The sequence below is a fragment of the Bos mutus genome, chromosome 16 (genome assembly GCF_027580195.1).
Source record: "Bos mutus isolate GX-2022 chromosome 16, NWIPB_WYAK_1.1, whole genome shotgun sequence".
Lineage (NCBI taxonomy): Eukaryota > Metazoa > Chordata > Mammalia > Artiodactyla > Bovidae > Bos > Bos mutus.
In genome coordinates this window covers 59,595,634-59,607,798 of record NC_091632.1, presented here as the reverse complement: position 1 = coordinate 59,607,798, position 12,165 = coordinate 59,595,634, and the positions used below count along the sequence as shown (strand labels likewise).

At 39.7% G+C, this 12,165-nt stretch overlaps 1 protein-coding gene across 8 annotated transcripts in view; it reads left to right on the top strand.

Annotated features, from left to right (window-relative positions):
• The window catches only part of DISP1 (dispatched RND transporter family member 1), a 227,440-nt gene that overhangs the window by 205,951 nt on the left and 9,324 nt on the right, over positions 1–12,165 (top strand). For all 8 annotated transcript variants that reach the window (XM_070385469.1, XM_070385471.1, XM_070385470.1 and 5 more), the window contains 4 exons: positions 2,252–2,375; positions 3,520–3,647; positions 4,017–4,114; positions 6,288–6,385. In XM_070385469.1, the coding sequence (XP_070241570.1) occupies positions 2,252–2,375; positions 3,520–3,647; positions 4,017–4,114; positions 6,288–6,385 (448 nt within the window). The remainder of the gene's footprint in view (positions 1–2,251; positions 2,376–3,519; positions 3,648–4,016; positions 4,115–6,287; positions 6,386–12,165) is intronic.

The window sequence follows — 12,165 nt, the reverse complement described above, 5'->3', positions numbered from 1 at the left end:
AGTATAGTATTATTAACTATAGTTACTGTGTTGTACATTACATCCCAAGGACATACTTGTTTCATGACCAGGGCCAGCTTGTGACTTTGAACAAGTTATTCAACCTGACCATGCCTCAGTTTCATCTCATAAATTTGTTGTGAGAATTCTGTGAGATGATAATCTATGTAAAGCATCAGAGCAACTGGAACTCTTAGTGGGTGCAAGCTATTATTCTTTATTCTCCTAAGGTTGCTTTTAAAAGAAAAATAATGAAAAATGCCTGTGCAAGTGCTGCCTTAAAGCATAATTATGTTATATTTTATTTAATGTGAATATCTCCATGAAGCCAGATCTATGAAGTTGAGCGATCAGAATATAAAAATCAGCCATCTATTCTTAGAGACATCTTGTAGCTTTTTTCAGAATTGTAGAGCCACAAGCTTTCTTTAAACTGCCAGCGTGATTTTGAAGAAGAAACTCAAAATATCTGAGCAAGAAGTCTATTTCAAATAAGCCAGAAATAGCCATCACAGCAGCCCAATGAGCTAACACTGTTGAGACTTAAAGAGTTATTGTCCAGAAGTTAGATGTTTCTTTTCTTCTCTGATAAAAATTCAAGAAACCTGAAGTTGGCAGAATACATTTTGAATTTTAGAAGAGTTCAATTTAGTCAACTTCTATTAAGCAGTAAGTTGTTAGCAAGATCTGCAAGCATCAGGTTAGGAAGGCCTGGTCCAAGATCTTACGGAAGGGCCCAGAAACAGGTCTTTCAGTGGAAGATAGTGAAGGAGGGTATGGGAAGGGTATTGGGGGAAATGACTTGACTGTGGGATTTGGTAACAGAGAGGAGTTTCTGAGATGTAGTAAGAAACCACAGCCAGGCCATGGTGATTAGAGAATTGAGGGAAGATAGATACATGGGTGTTTGTTCATCTAATCAATAGATAGTGACCAAGCACCTTTTAAAAGACACTGTTCTGCAGACAGGATCATCTATATTAGTTTTCTATTTGCACAGCAGAAATAGAGACACAGACATAGAGAACAACTGTGTGGATATCAAGGGAGAAGAGGGGATGGGAGGAATTGGGAGATTGGGATTGGCATATACATACTACCGATACTGTGTGTAAAATAGATAACCAATGAGAACATACAGGGAACTCTACTTAGTGCACTGTGGTGACCTGAAATGGAAAGGAATTCCGAAGGGAGGGGATGTATATATGTGTATGGCTGATTGGTTTTGCTGTACAGTAGAAACTAACACATATTGTAAAACAACTATACTCCAATAAAAAATAATTTTCAAAGAAGAAAGTATATAAATGTTTAGCAAAAAGAAGAGGGCACTAATACTGTACTAAATCAACCACTCAATCAAATCAAAAGTCTCTGCCCTCATGTAGCTCACAGTCTAGTGGATAAGTTCATTATTGTTCTGTGTCCAACTTTTTGTTTTAACTAAAAGGAAGGTTAATAGGTTTATGGGAGGTTTCAGTTTGGTTTGGTTATTCTTAAGGCTTACAGGCTTTCCCGGGTGGCTCAGCAGTAAAGACTCTGTCTGCCAGTGCAGGAGACGCAGGTTTGTTCCTTGGGCCGGGAAGATCCCCTGGAGGAGGAAATGGCAACCCACTCCAGTGTTCTTGCCTAAAGAATTCCATGGACAGAGGCGGCTGGCAGGCTACAGTCCATGGGGTCACAAAGAGTTGGACATCTAAAATAGCATCTAAAATAACAATTCTTAAAGCTTTACCTGAACCTATTTATGGGCTGGGTTCTTTTTCAAGAAGTGATGGAGTGAAAGTAGGAAGAAAGGAATAACTGGAGAAACAAAAGTTCTGGAAGAGACTGCAAAGAGGATGGAGCCTCTGTTAAAATATGTTTTTTTCCACTTAGAAAGTGTAGATTCAAGATCTTTTTCCTAGGCATAGATACAGCAATGAAATATTACTTGTCAGAAATGGACATTATGCTCACTTTCAGTTGGTTAGATAGCATGACTGACTCAACAGACATGAATTTGAGCAAACTGCAGGAGATAGTGAAAGACAGGGAAGCCTGGCATACTACAGTCCGTGGAGGCACAAAGAGTCACACACGACTTAGCAACTGAGGAACAACAGTTTATAATCTCATTAGCTCTTTCATTGATAAATACCTGTACTATGTCTGAAGTAGGAAGAATTAACAAATTGCTGTTAGGTAGTGAAAAAACTTTACTCTGCTTCTAAGTGGCTTTCTCTGTGATCTCTCTCTGCTTTTGTAGTTACGCAGCCCTGATAGCAGACTGGCCTGTGGTTGTCTTGGGCATGTGCACGGTGTTCATCGTGGTCTGCGCCTTGGTTGGAGTATTAGTGCCAGAGCTTCCTGATTTCTCTGATCCATTGCTGGTAAGGAAAACTGAGCCAATAGAATCTGCTCATCTATTTTATTTAGCCTTCGATCATCTCAAAAGATTAAGCATTTTAGGACACTTTGTCTTATGCTATCTAGTACCCTCTCTTTTGAAACCTTCTCAAGCCATCAGTAAGTATAGTCACTTTCTGAAAGAGGAAAGACTTGTTTGTATTCTCAGGTTCTCAAAGGCGGTCAAGGAACTTGCCCACCTTCAAAAATCTGGAAATCTGTTTCTTGGTCTCCATGTTAAGCTAAAAAGCTGTAAATTGGAGAATCTGCAGACTATAAAAACATTTTCACAAAATCTTTAAAACCAGAATATCACCTTTTTTTTCCCGAGGAAGTTAAAGGAATTTCAGTGTTACTAAGAGAGAGCAAGGAGAAGGCAATGGCACCCCACTCCAGTACTTTTGCCTGGAAAATCCCATGGATGGAGGATCCTGGTAGGCTGCAGTCCATGGGGTCGCTAAGAGTCAGACACGACTGAGCGACTTCACTTTCACTTTTCACTTTCATGCGTTGGAGAAGGAAATGGCAACCCACTCCAGTGTTCTTGCCTGGAGAATCCCAGGGACAGGGGAGCCTGGTGGGCTGCCGTCTATGGGGTCGCACAGAGTTGGACACGACTGAAGCGACTTAGCAGCAGCAGCAGCAAGAGAGAGCAGGGTCTGTTTTTAAGTTTTGAAAGATGTCCCTTGGGTGTGGAATAGGGAGGAAAATATGAATGAGGATAATGATAACAATAAACTCTTTGTAAAGCATGCATAACATAATTTAATTTGACCATGATGTTTTATAATATAAAAATAAGTATTTACAAAAAAAAAAAAAATAAGTATTTACTAAATGCTAGGGATGCATATGGAAGAGAAGCTTCAGATAAGTTTTTTATCCTCCTCTTTGCTGAGATATGTAACATACCAAAGAATCAGGCCGTTTTGTCACAGTAAGTAGGTGATCATTATTATGTCAAATCATCTTGTTTTAATGCAGTTCACCTCTGGAGTAGCTCTGAGGAACGTATTTATTTTCTGTTGAAAGCTATCCATCACCTTGACATTGCCTTCCCAAGCTGTTATAACTATACTTAGCCTGAAATGAAGTACACTAATGGGAATTTGTAATATTTTGCCTTAGGGTTTTGAACCAAGAGGGACTGCAATAGGCCAGAGACTGGTCACATGGAATAACATGGTGAAAAATACAGGATACAAAGCAACATTAGCAAATTACCCCTTTAAATATGCAGATGAACAAGCCAAAAGGTAACCATTTATTAACTTTTAGACAAAACACTGCTAATGAATTCCACTTATAAACACTGCCTGCGCAAAACGATTACATCTAAAATGTGTGGCTCAAAATCTTTACCACTGAATGTGTCGAAATTATCAGTGTCTTTTAAGATTGTGTTGTCTGTTAGTGAATGTTTGGGTTTGGGTTTGTTTTGTTTTGTTTGTTTTTTTTCCTTTTTCAGAAGTGAGAAAATTAATGGTGGTTGCTTATGCCCATCCGTCCAACTTCATACCAAGCACTAAATAGGTCATGACTTTGAGGCAGTATTGTTACCAGTAGGCTTCTCATCCTTGGAATGGTGAGGACTTGACTGAAGATCAAATTGTGTTCTATTTCAGCCATCGGGATGATAGGTGGTCAGACGATCATTATGAAAGAGAGAAGAGAGAAGTTGACTGGAACTTCCACAAGGACAGCTTTTTCTGTGACGTTCCAAGTGAGTAGCATCATAAATGACAAACCTCTCTAAGTTTCCTGGGATTGAACGTGACTGATAACCTAGACTGTCTGGGTGTATGTGACTGGTCACACAGCTTTACTGTTTCTATCATGCTTCAAGAGATTTTGTTTAATTAACTTGTAATTTTACTTCTCTATGTTAGTCAACCACTAATCTGAACCCACTCCAGTGTTCTTGCCTAGAGAATCCCAGGGACAGGTGGGCTGCCGTCTCTGGGGTCGCACAGAGTCGGACACGACTGAAGCGACTTAGCAGCAGCAGCAATCTGAATTTATTTACCTATAATTAAAAAAAATAATGAGCGAAAAAGAAAAAAATAATAAGAAAGAGAGGATTGTGTTATAGCCAGTTTTAAGACAGATATAAATCTAATAAAATTATTGACCTTGCTCAATATTTCAAGTCATTTTAAAAAACTCCTTGTACATATTTTTAGATTGAACCCTGAAATAATCTACTGTCAAAACACCTGTATTAATAGCCTTCTTGTGCCTGCCTTGTCATTAGGCATTAGTGGAAGAAAGACGAACAAATAAAGTCCAGAGGTTCAAAGCTTGCGTGCCTCAGCGACTCAGCTTATTTATGGATGAGATAAGTGAACTGAGTTAAGACAGTAGGAAGTGATGGTGATTGAAGAGTATATGGCAGAATACGGCCTTGAAAAAATGAGGGCCCATATATTGTAAGAAATCCCTAGAGGCCAGGAATCCTGATTTCAGTATGGCATCACAGATCTCTAAATGTTGGCAGCAAATTCACTAAACAAAATCTGCTGTCGCCTAGAGTCAGCCTGGTTCCTCTGTTGCTGCTGCTGCTGCTAAGTCGCTTCAGTCGTGTCTGACTCTGTGCCACCCCATAGATGGCAGCCCACCAGGCTCTCTCGAGCTGCCAGGAAAGAAGAGTTCAGGGCCTCAGAGAAACATGTTTAATTTTGTATGTCATTGATTAGCCCTCATGGTTACAAGTGAGGAATTGTGATAACTTCAATTTCTGATTAAGTGAATATTAACATCGAAACTCCTTTGGTTTCAGCTTTTTTTGTTGTTGCTGAAAATCCTTCTAAGATGTGTTTTTTGTCTTATCTTCTTAGATCACTAGGGGACCTGATTGGGTCTTAGATGTTTCTATATCTATTCAAACTTCAGGGTCTTTGTCTTGAAGACAGGAGTTTACTAAAGAAAACTTTGTGACCATTAATAAATGCTCATGTAATAAAGCTTTATTCATAAATTTGCAAATTGATTTTCTTTGTTCGCACCATTTGGCATTTTCGATCATATGAAATTAACCTACTTTGTTTCAATTCACTTATGTTAATTTTTTAATGGCTGAGGGAGCAGAAACAGTACTTATTGAGCACCTGTTTTTCAGTATCTCATTTAATTCTCAACACCTTCTTGAGAAAGTGTTGCTGTCTTTATTTTACAGATGAGGAACTGAGGCTCAGGGAAGCTGTTAGTTGCCTAAGGTCACCTAGCTAATAAATGACAGAAGCTGGTTACAACCCAGTTTTCACTCTAAAGACAATGTTCTTCCCAGGATATCACACAGCCTCCCTTGTTCGGAGATGTATTTTGTAACAGTATGATTCTCAAAATATTTTTTCTAGAACTCGGAGCACTTAGCAAGAATGACGAGTATGTCTGTGATCCTGGCTAGCATTCTGTGTTTAGCTGACTTTTGTTAGTGCTTTAAAATTGATCGCTTGCCATCTTTGCTCTCTAGTTAGCTGCCACAGAGAACACCCCTATAATCCATTCTTGATATGCACTGGTGCCTCATTCTTTGATTTTATATACCACTGTGGTGATATGTTGTGAAATTAAGAGGGAGGCATTCAATTGATTTTCTGCCAAAAGTTCTTATGTATTGTTCTTCCTAATTACAGTCTGATCAGAACTAGATATGTTACATAACTGCTATGATTTTTAAGATGCAGTGAGTCTACAAAGGCTTTGAGCTAAAGCAATATTTAAAAAAAAATTTTTTTTTTACATTTTTCTCCTGGAATTTAATGAAAGACAGGATTCCCCACTGCTAATGAATTGCCCATGTGGTTTCCCAGTTTGAATTATTTCTGAATGCTGAGTCTTCTGAAATAAATGAATAATTTATAAACTTTTTTCTTTTTTTTTTCCCCTGTCACCAGGTGACCGATATTCCAGAGTAGTGTTTACTTCAGCTGGAGGGGAGACATTGTGGAATTTACCTGCAATTAAATCAATGTGCAATGTAGATAATTCAAGGGTATGTAAAGTAAAACTGAAATCTGTTCAGCACAAATAAGGTTATATTTCTGAAACTCCTTTTACTGCTGAGCCTGGTGCCTGATCAGATGAAAGCACTTAAGTGGCTTACCTACTGAAGAATAAACACCAGGAGAATGGCTTTGCATTCTTTCCGACCCCAGGATCAAAGTGTTTCTGTTTCCCCACCTTTAAAACATACCATCTTCCTTAATAAAGATCTCTTTCTTTCCCACTCATGTTCTTTGTCCTTGATAGTCTTTTGTGTTATTTCACAGCTTATTTCCTTTCAGGATAATAGTTAAGCCTTTTTCTTCTTTTGTTGTATTTTCTCTTTCCTAGTTTCATTGTTCACTCCACTTTCCCCCTGAGGCAATTGTCAGCATCTTAATTATGCAATGAAATGCTCACCTTTCTGGCAATCAATGGATCCTTTTGGCCGGTGACCTCAAAGGAAAATTTAGGGCACAGGCTAGGAGAGGACATCAAAGAACATAAATACAATATCTATGGAAATGGCCTGAGTAATCCAATCCAGATTGTTCTGAATTCTGAACACCTTAATGCTTTAACAGGACATAAAGATATAAGAAGACAGGCACTTCCACTCCTAATCTTCTGTAGAGCACCAAAAAAAAATAAAGTCACCTACCAGGCTTGGAAGAGCAGTCAATTTCATGTGTTCAGATGTAGGTTCTCCAAGTAGAAACTGCTGTCTAAGGTCACTAATGGCCTCGTCCAAGCACAGTAACAAGGCGGAAAAGGAACTTATATTCTGAGCATATTTCTATTCTCAATTAATGTCTCAATTTGATCACTATCAACTTCGGCTGGTCTACCTGACCATGGAGCATTGTCAAGTGAGAAACTCCAGCATGAAACCCAATAAAATGTAAAATCACTTGTCAGTTGAAAATCTAATCACATGCCCTAAGAGCTAGCCTGACAATCCAGGGAAATCACCTGTTCTATTAATAGAGTTCTTTAATGCATAGGAGGCGAAAGGACCCTTTGAGGTCACCCACAGACCAGCACTATCCCTGTGCGGATAAAAGGACCTTCTGAGAACTGAGTGGCTTACCCAGGTCACCTAGTTAGTTGGTCCCAGATCTCCTGACCTCATTCTTCATTCCAAGAGGCCATTTATATATTTTGAAAATAACTTTTGCATTGATGAGGATATCAGGATTTTCTGTGAGTGCCATCTTGTCTCTGTGCAACCCCAAATAGACCAAAGTCACAAACCATCTATAAACAGCCTACAGTTTCTTCATCAGTGAACCATTTTTGTCGTATTTTGTTCTGTTCTACAACGATCAGTGGATTTTTGAAAGCTACTCTGAGCATATTTCTCCCTGTTATGGGTTACAATCGTTCTCATACAGAAAGTTGACTCTAACTTTGGAGAACACTTGCTGTGTGCGAGGCTTTATGCTGAGAATTTTACATCTCCCACTGTAAACCTGTGACCTTGGAATAATACCTTTTAACAGATGAGCAGTTAAGCTTAGAGAAGTTAAGCCAGTCTGGTTACTTTATAATCACACCTTGGATGAAAACAATTCATTAACCTCTTAGACCCTGTTATTCCTATCCTTGAAGTTCATCTTTAGACCTTCCCTCCCTTGAAGACACGAAAGTGATTGAATTCACTCAGTTGATTAACAGTTGATGTTTTTTGAGTGTTATTGATATTTGTCAGGAAGTATTCTAAACACTTTAATGAATTATTTCATTTAATCCCCACAACAGTGTTAGGAATGAAACACTCATTTTGCCTGTTTTGCAGATGAGGAAGTTCACACAAGTGGTAACTGACAGGTGCAGGATTTGAACCCAGATAAGTCTTAATGCCACTGCCAATACAGGTGATGCGGGTTCGATCCCTGGGTCAGGAAGATCTCTGGAGGAGAAAATGGCAACCCACTCCAGTATTCTTGCCTGGGAAATCCCATGGACTGAGGAGCCTGGCAAGCCACAGTCCATGGGGTCTCAAAGAGTCGGACATGACTGAGCAACTAAACAACAACAAAAGTCTAATTCTAGAGTCTCTGCCTTTACCCTCCATTCTTTATGCTCCCATAATGCAGGTTACTGCTCCCTCTCCCATTTATCTTTTGCATTGTTCTGCTATATGTACCATTTCCCACTCAAATGAACCTCAAAGAATCATCATGGCCTAGAATAGAATAAGTACCTTTTTTAAAAAGCTAGCAATTTATTCTATGAGCACATCTTAGATTTTTAATAAACTCAAAAGCCAGTAAGCAGTACTGTGCCATTACAGCTTTCATAAGTGAAGAGTATATTATATATACATATATGAGTATATTTCAGATGATAAAATATCAGCACCAATAGGAATCTTACAAAAAGGCATACAGAAAGGATAAATAATTGAATGAATTACTTGAAGGAACAATAGTGGGTGGAAAATAAAGCTAAGGATGAGATTGGACATACAATAATGCATACCCCACAATTCTGTGTATTTGCGTGGTGGTGAGCTTCAAATTTGTCTTTAACCTTCCTGGCAACCACAGCAAAGAAGAATTCATGGTCAGAGACAAAAGTCACTTAAATAGAGTGACAAGTTTGTTTTTTAGAAGAAACCCATCTTGCCTTCATACTAAGACAGAAAAGGATTGTTCCCATACTTCCAAAAGAAGTATGATATTCTGAAGAAAGTTCTTAACAGAAGGTTTAGCAGGTTTACGAGAGGTGCGGTATTGATTCTTACTTGGTTTGTAAACCATATCTCAAGTAGGTTGGTACTTGAGATATACAGGAAGCTTTTCTACAAGAGATAAAGCAATGAAATCTCAATACGTGGTTTCTAATGGTTTGGCTTGAAGCATCTGCAAAATTTAAACTACTGAAAAAAGTAGATGTACTTTGCTTATCTTTTTTTCCCTCTACTGAGCTCATCATAAGAATGTTTAGTTGTGACTTCAAGCCTGTACTCCCTGGGAAGAACATAACGATTTGTAGTGCTCTTGTGAAAATGTGAGGAACAGACCTAAAGACGCATCTGAATGAATGGTCAAGCCACTGACAGATACATACCAATAAATGAATAAACATAACCAAGGTCCTGAAATTCTACCTCAAGGAATATGGTTGTAATTTGAGCATTTTAAATTAAATGCTATTTTTGCCAATTGCAAATGACCTTGTATTCTAGCCTCAAACTCTTGCTGTGAACCTAGAACAACATGTTTCTCACAGAGATAATATATTTAGTGATGTCTTGTGTGCACACTCAGTCGTGTCTGACTCTTCGACCCATGAACTGTAGCCCTTCAGGTTCCTCTGTCCATGGGATTTCCCAGGGAAGAATACTGGAGTGGGCTGCCATTTCCTCCTCCAGGGGATCTTCCCGACCCAGGGATCAAATCCACGTCTCCTGTGTCTCCTGCATTAAAGGCAGCTTCTTTACCGCTTGAGCCATCGGGGAATAATATCTAGTGGTTAATGGTTTAGATTTCAGATTATTACTGTACCTTTTTGAGTCTCCCAGGTCAAGACCCTTTGGGTATTTTTATTTGTTATGGTGCTTTGAGCAAACAAATTTTTATTTGTTATGGTCCTGAGGCCACTTAACAGCCTTTCCTTTTTTTCCCCCCCTCAAATCCTTGCTATCGTACCTAAGCACTTGATTATTAACAACGATCAAGTTGAATGAGACACATATGAAATGATCCAGAGCAGAAGAGCTTAATCGTTGGTCAGTTAACTCCAGAAAGCACCCAGTAATCAGTGTAATGTCACCATGAGACCAGGTGTTTCAACTGTTTTCTGCCTGTGTTGATAGCACATTGAGTTCAAACACCAGTTCCCATTTAAATTACATGGCACTTGTACTCACAGTTCAGATGGTACTAGTTTCCAGAGTGTAGAGCTTCTGTTTCTGATGCTACACCTGTCTCCTCACAGAAATGCTTGATGTCTGAGACTCTCTCAAAAGGGGACTCAGTTGCTTCCCCTGATCTTCCTCATTACTTTTTCCTGTACTTCTGCATTCCTGTGGGGCATGCTGGCAGAGAGTCATTAGTAACAAAGATGTTTGTGCCTCTAATCTTGACTCTGCTGGAAACTCTTTACCCTGGTTTTAGTCTTTGTACACTGTAGACGTTGGTGCTCAGAGGAATCAGCTTGTAGTAGGGATTTGAAATTTGGTACCTAAAACCGTTTTTACTTAGGTAGCTTTTGTGGACAGCTGGAATACACCCCCCTCCTCTGAAGCTTAGAAGATTCTAGAAATGTGTTTCTTGATGCTTGGAGATTTTGTTTGTTTGTTTGTTTGTTTTTACATTTTGGCTGCACCATGCTGCATGTGATGGGGGAATCTGAGTTCCTCAACCAGAGATTGAACACAAGCCCTCTGCAGTGGAAGCTCAGAGTCTTAACCACTGGATTGCCAGGGAAGTTCCCTGATGCTTGTTTTAAAGAGAGCTGTGGAGCCCTTGCTTTTTCTTTCATCTCTAGGCTCCCTTCAACTTTTATACATGAGGAACTTAGTCACGTGGGGAGTGAGAGTCCAGCAGTTGATTGAATCTGGTATTAAAGGCTTAATTTTCTTGCCTTTATTGTTTTCTCAGCATCTTACCATATCTCCAACTTGGCCATTAGATTTGAAAGTTAAGGTATCATTTAAACTATGCTGGTTTCTTCTTTTTCTCTATTTGAAGGCAACTCCACCCCTGCTCCCATCTGACCAGGGAAGTGTGAAAAGGCGTGTTATCACCACACAAGCAAAATGATTTCCTAAAACTCCCATCTGTGAATATCTAGAATGAAAAGGGCATCCCTCATGAGAGCTGCAAGATATGGCTCTCAGAAACTCCATCCTTATTTTTATAAACTTCAAAGATTTCAAAATCATTCCTATGATGGCAAAAATATGCAAAGATACAGCTGCGTTCTGCATGAAGATACACCTGCTTGCCAAGCGCTTTCAGCCCCACAGTGTAACATATGACTCTCTATTGGGGTGTCTCCATCCCAGATGACTAAGCCGTGCTTCTGTCTCATTGCACTTGCAGACTTTGGCACTCTGTCCCCAGGTTCACATAGACTCTTAAACATAATATGTTGCTTCTCATGTGAATTGTCATCATTGCTTTTCTTGTCTGATTTCCCCACCTCACCACGAGCAATTTGAGGGCAGGAGTGGTTTGCCTTGTTTGTCTTGCCTGCTGCTGCTGCTGCTAAGTCACTTCAGTCGTGTCCGACTCTGTGCGACCCCAGAGACGGCAGCCCACCAGGCTCCCCCGTCCCTGGGATTCTCCAGGCAAGAACACTGGAGTGGGTTGCCATTTCCTTCTCCAATGCATGAAAGTGAAAGTGAAGTTGCTCAGTCGTGTCCGACTCCTAGCGACCCCATGGACTGCAGCCCACCAGGCTCCTCCGTCCATGGGATTTTCCAGGCGAGAGGACTGGAGTGTTGTCTTGCCTAGGTGCTCAATAAATATTTTTTCTTTTGGATGGATGGATGGATGGGGACATACAGCATCACTCCCTGAAAGCCTAGATGACCCTTGAGCTCCATGCCTTTAGATTTAGGGCACTGGCATCCAACTCAGGATAAATGTCTATTCTCTGCCCTTATTTTTTACCCTCTAAAGCAGTCCTCAAAAACTGTTTTCCAAAGGTTGTACATCAGCCAGCATCACCTTTGAATTTGAGGATTGGCCCTCCAGAGGCTCATTAGCATTTATTTTTTATAGCAGCCATCAAAGTTGTATTTGGTCTGTGTTTATCATGTCCAACTTTTTAATC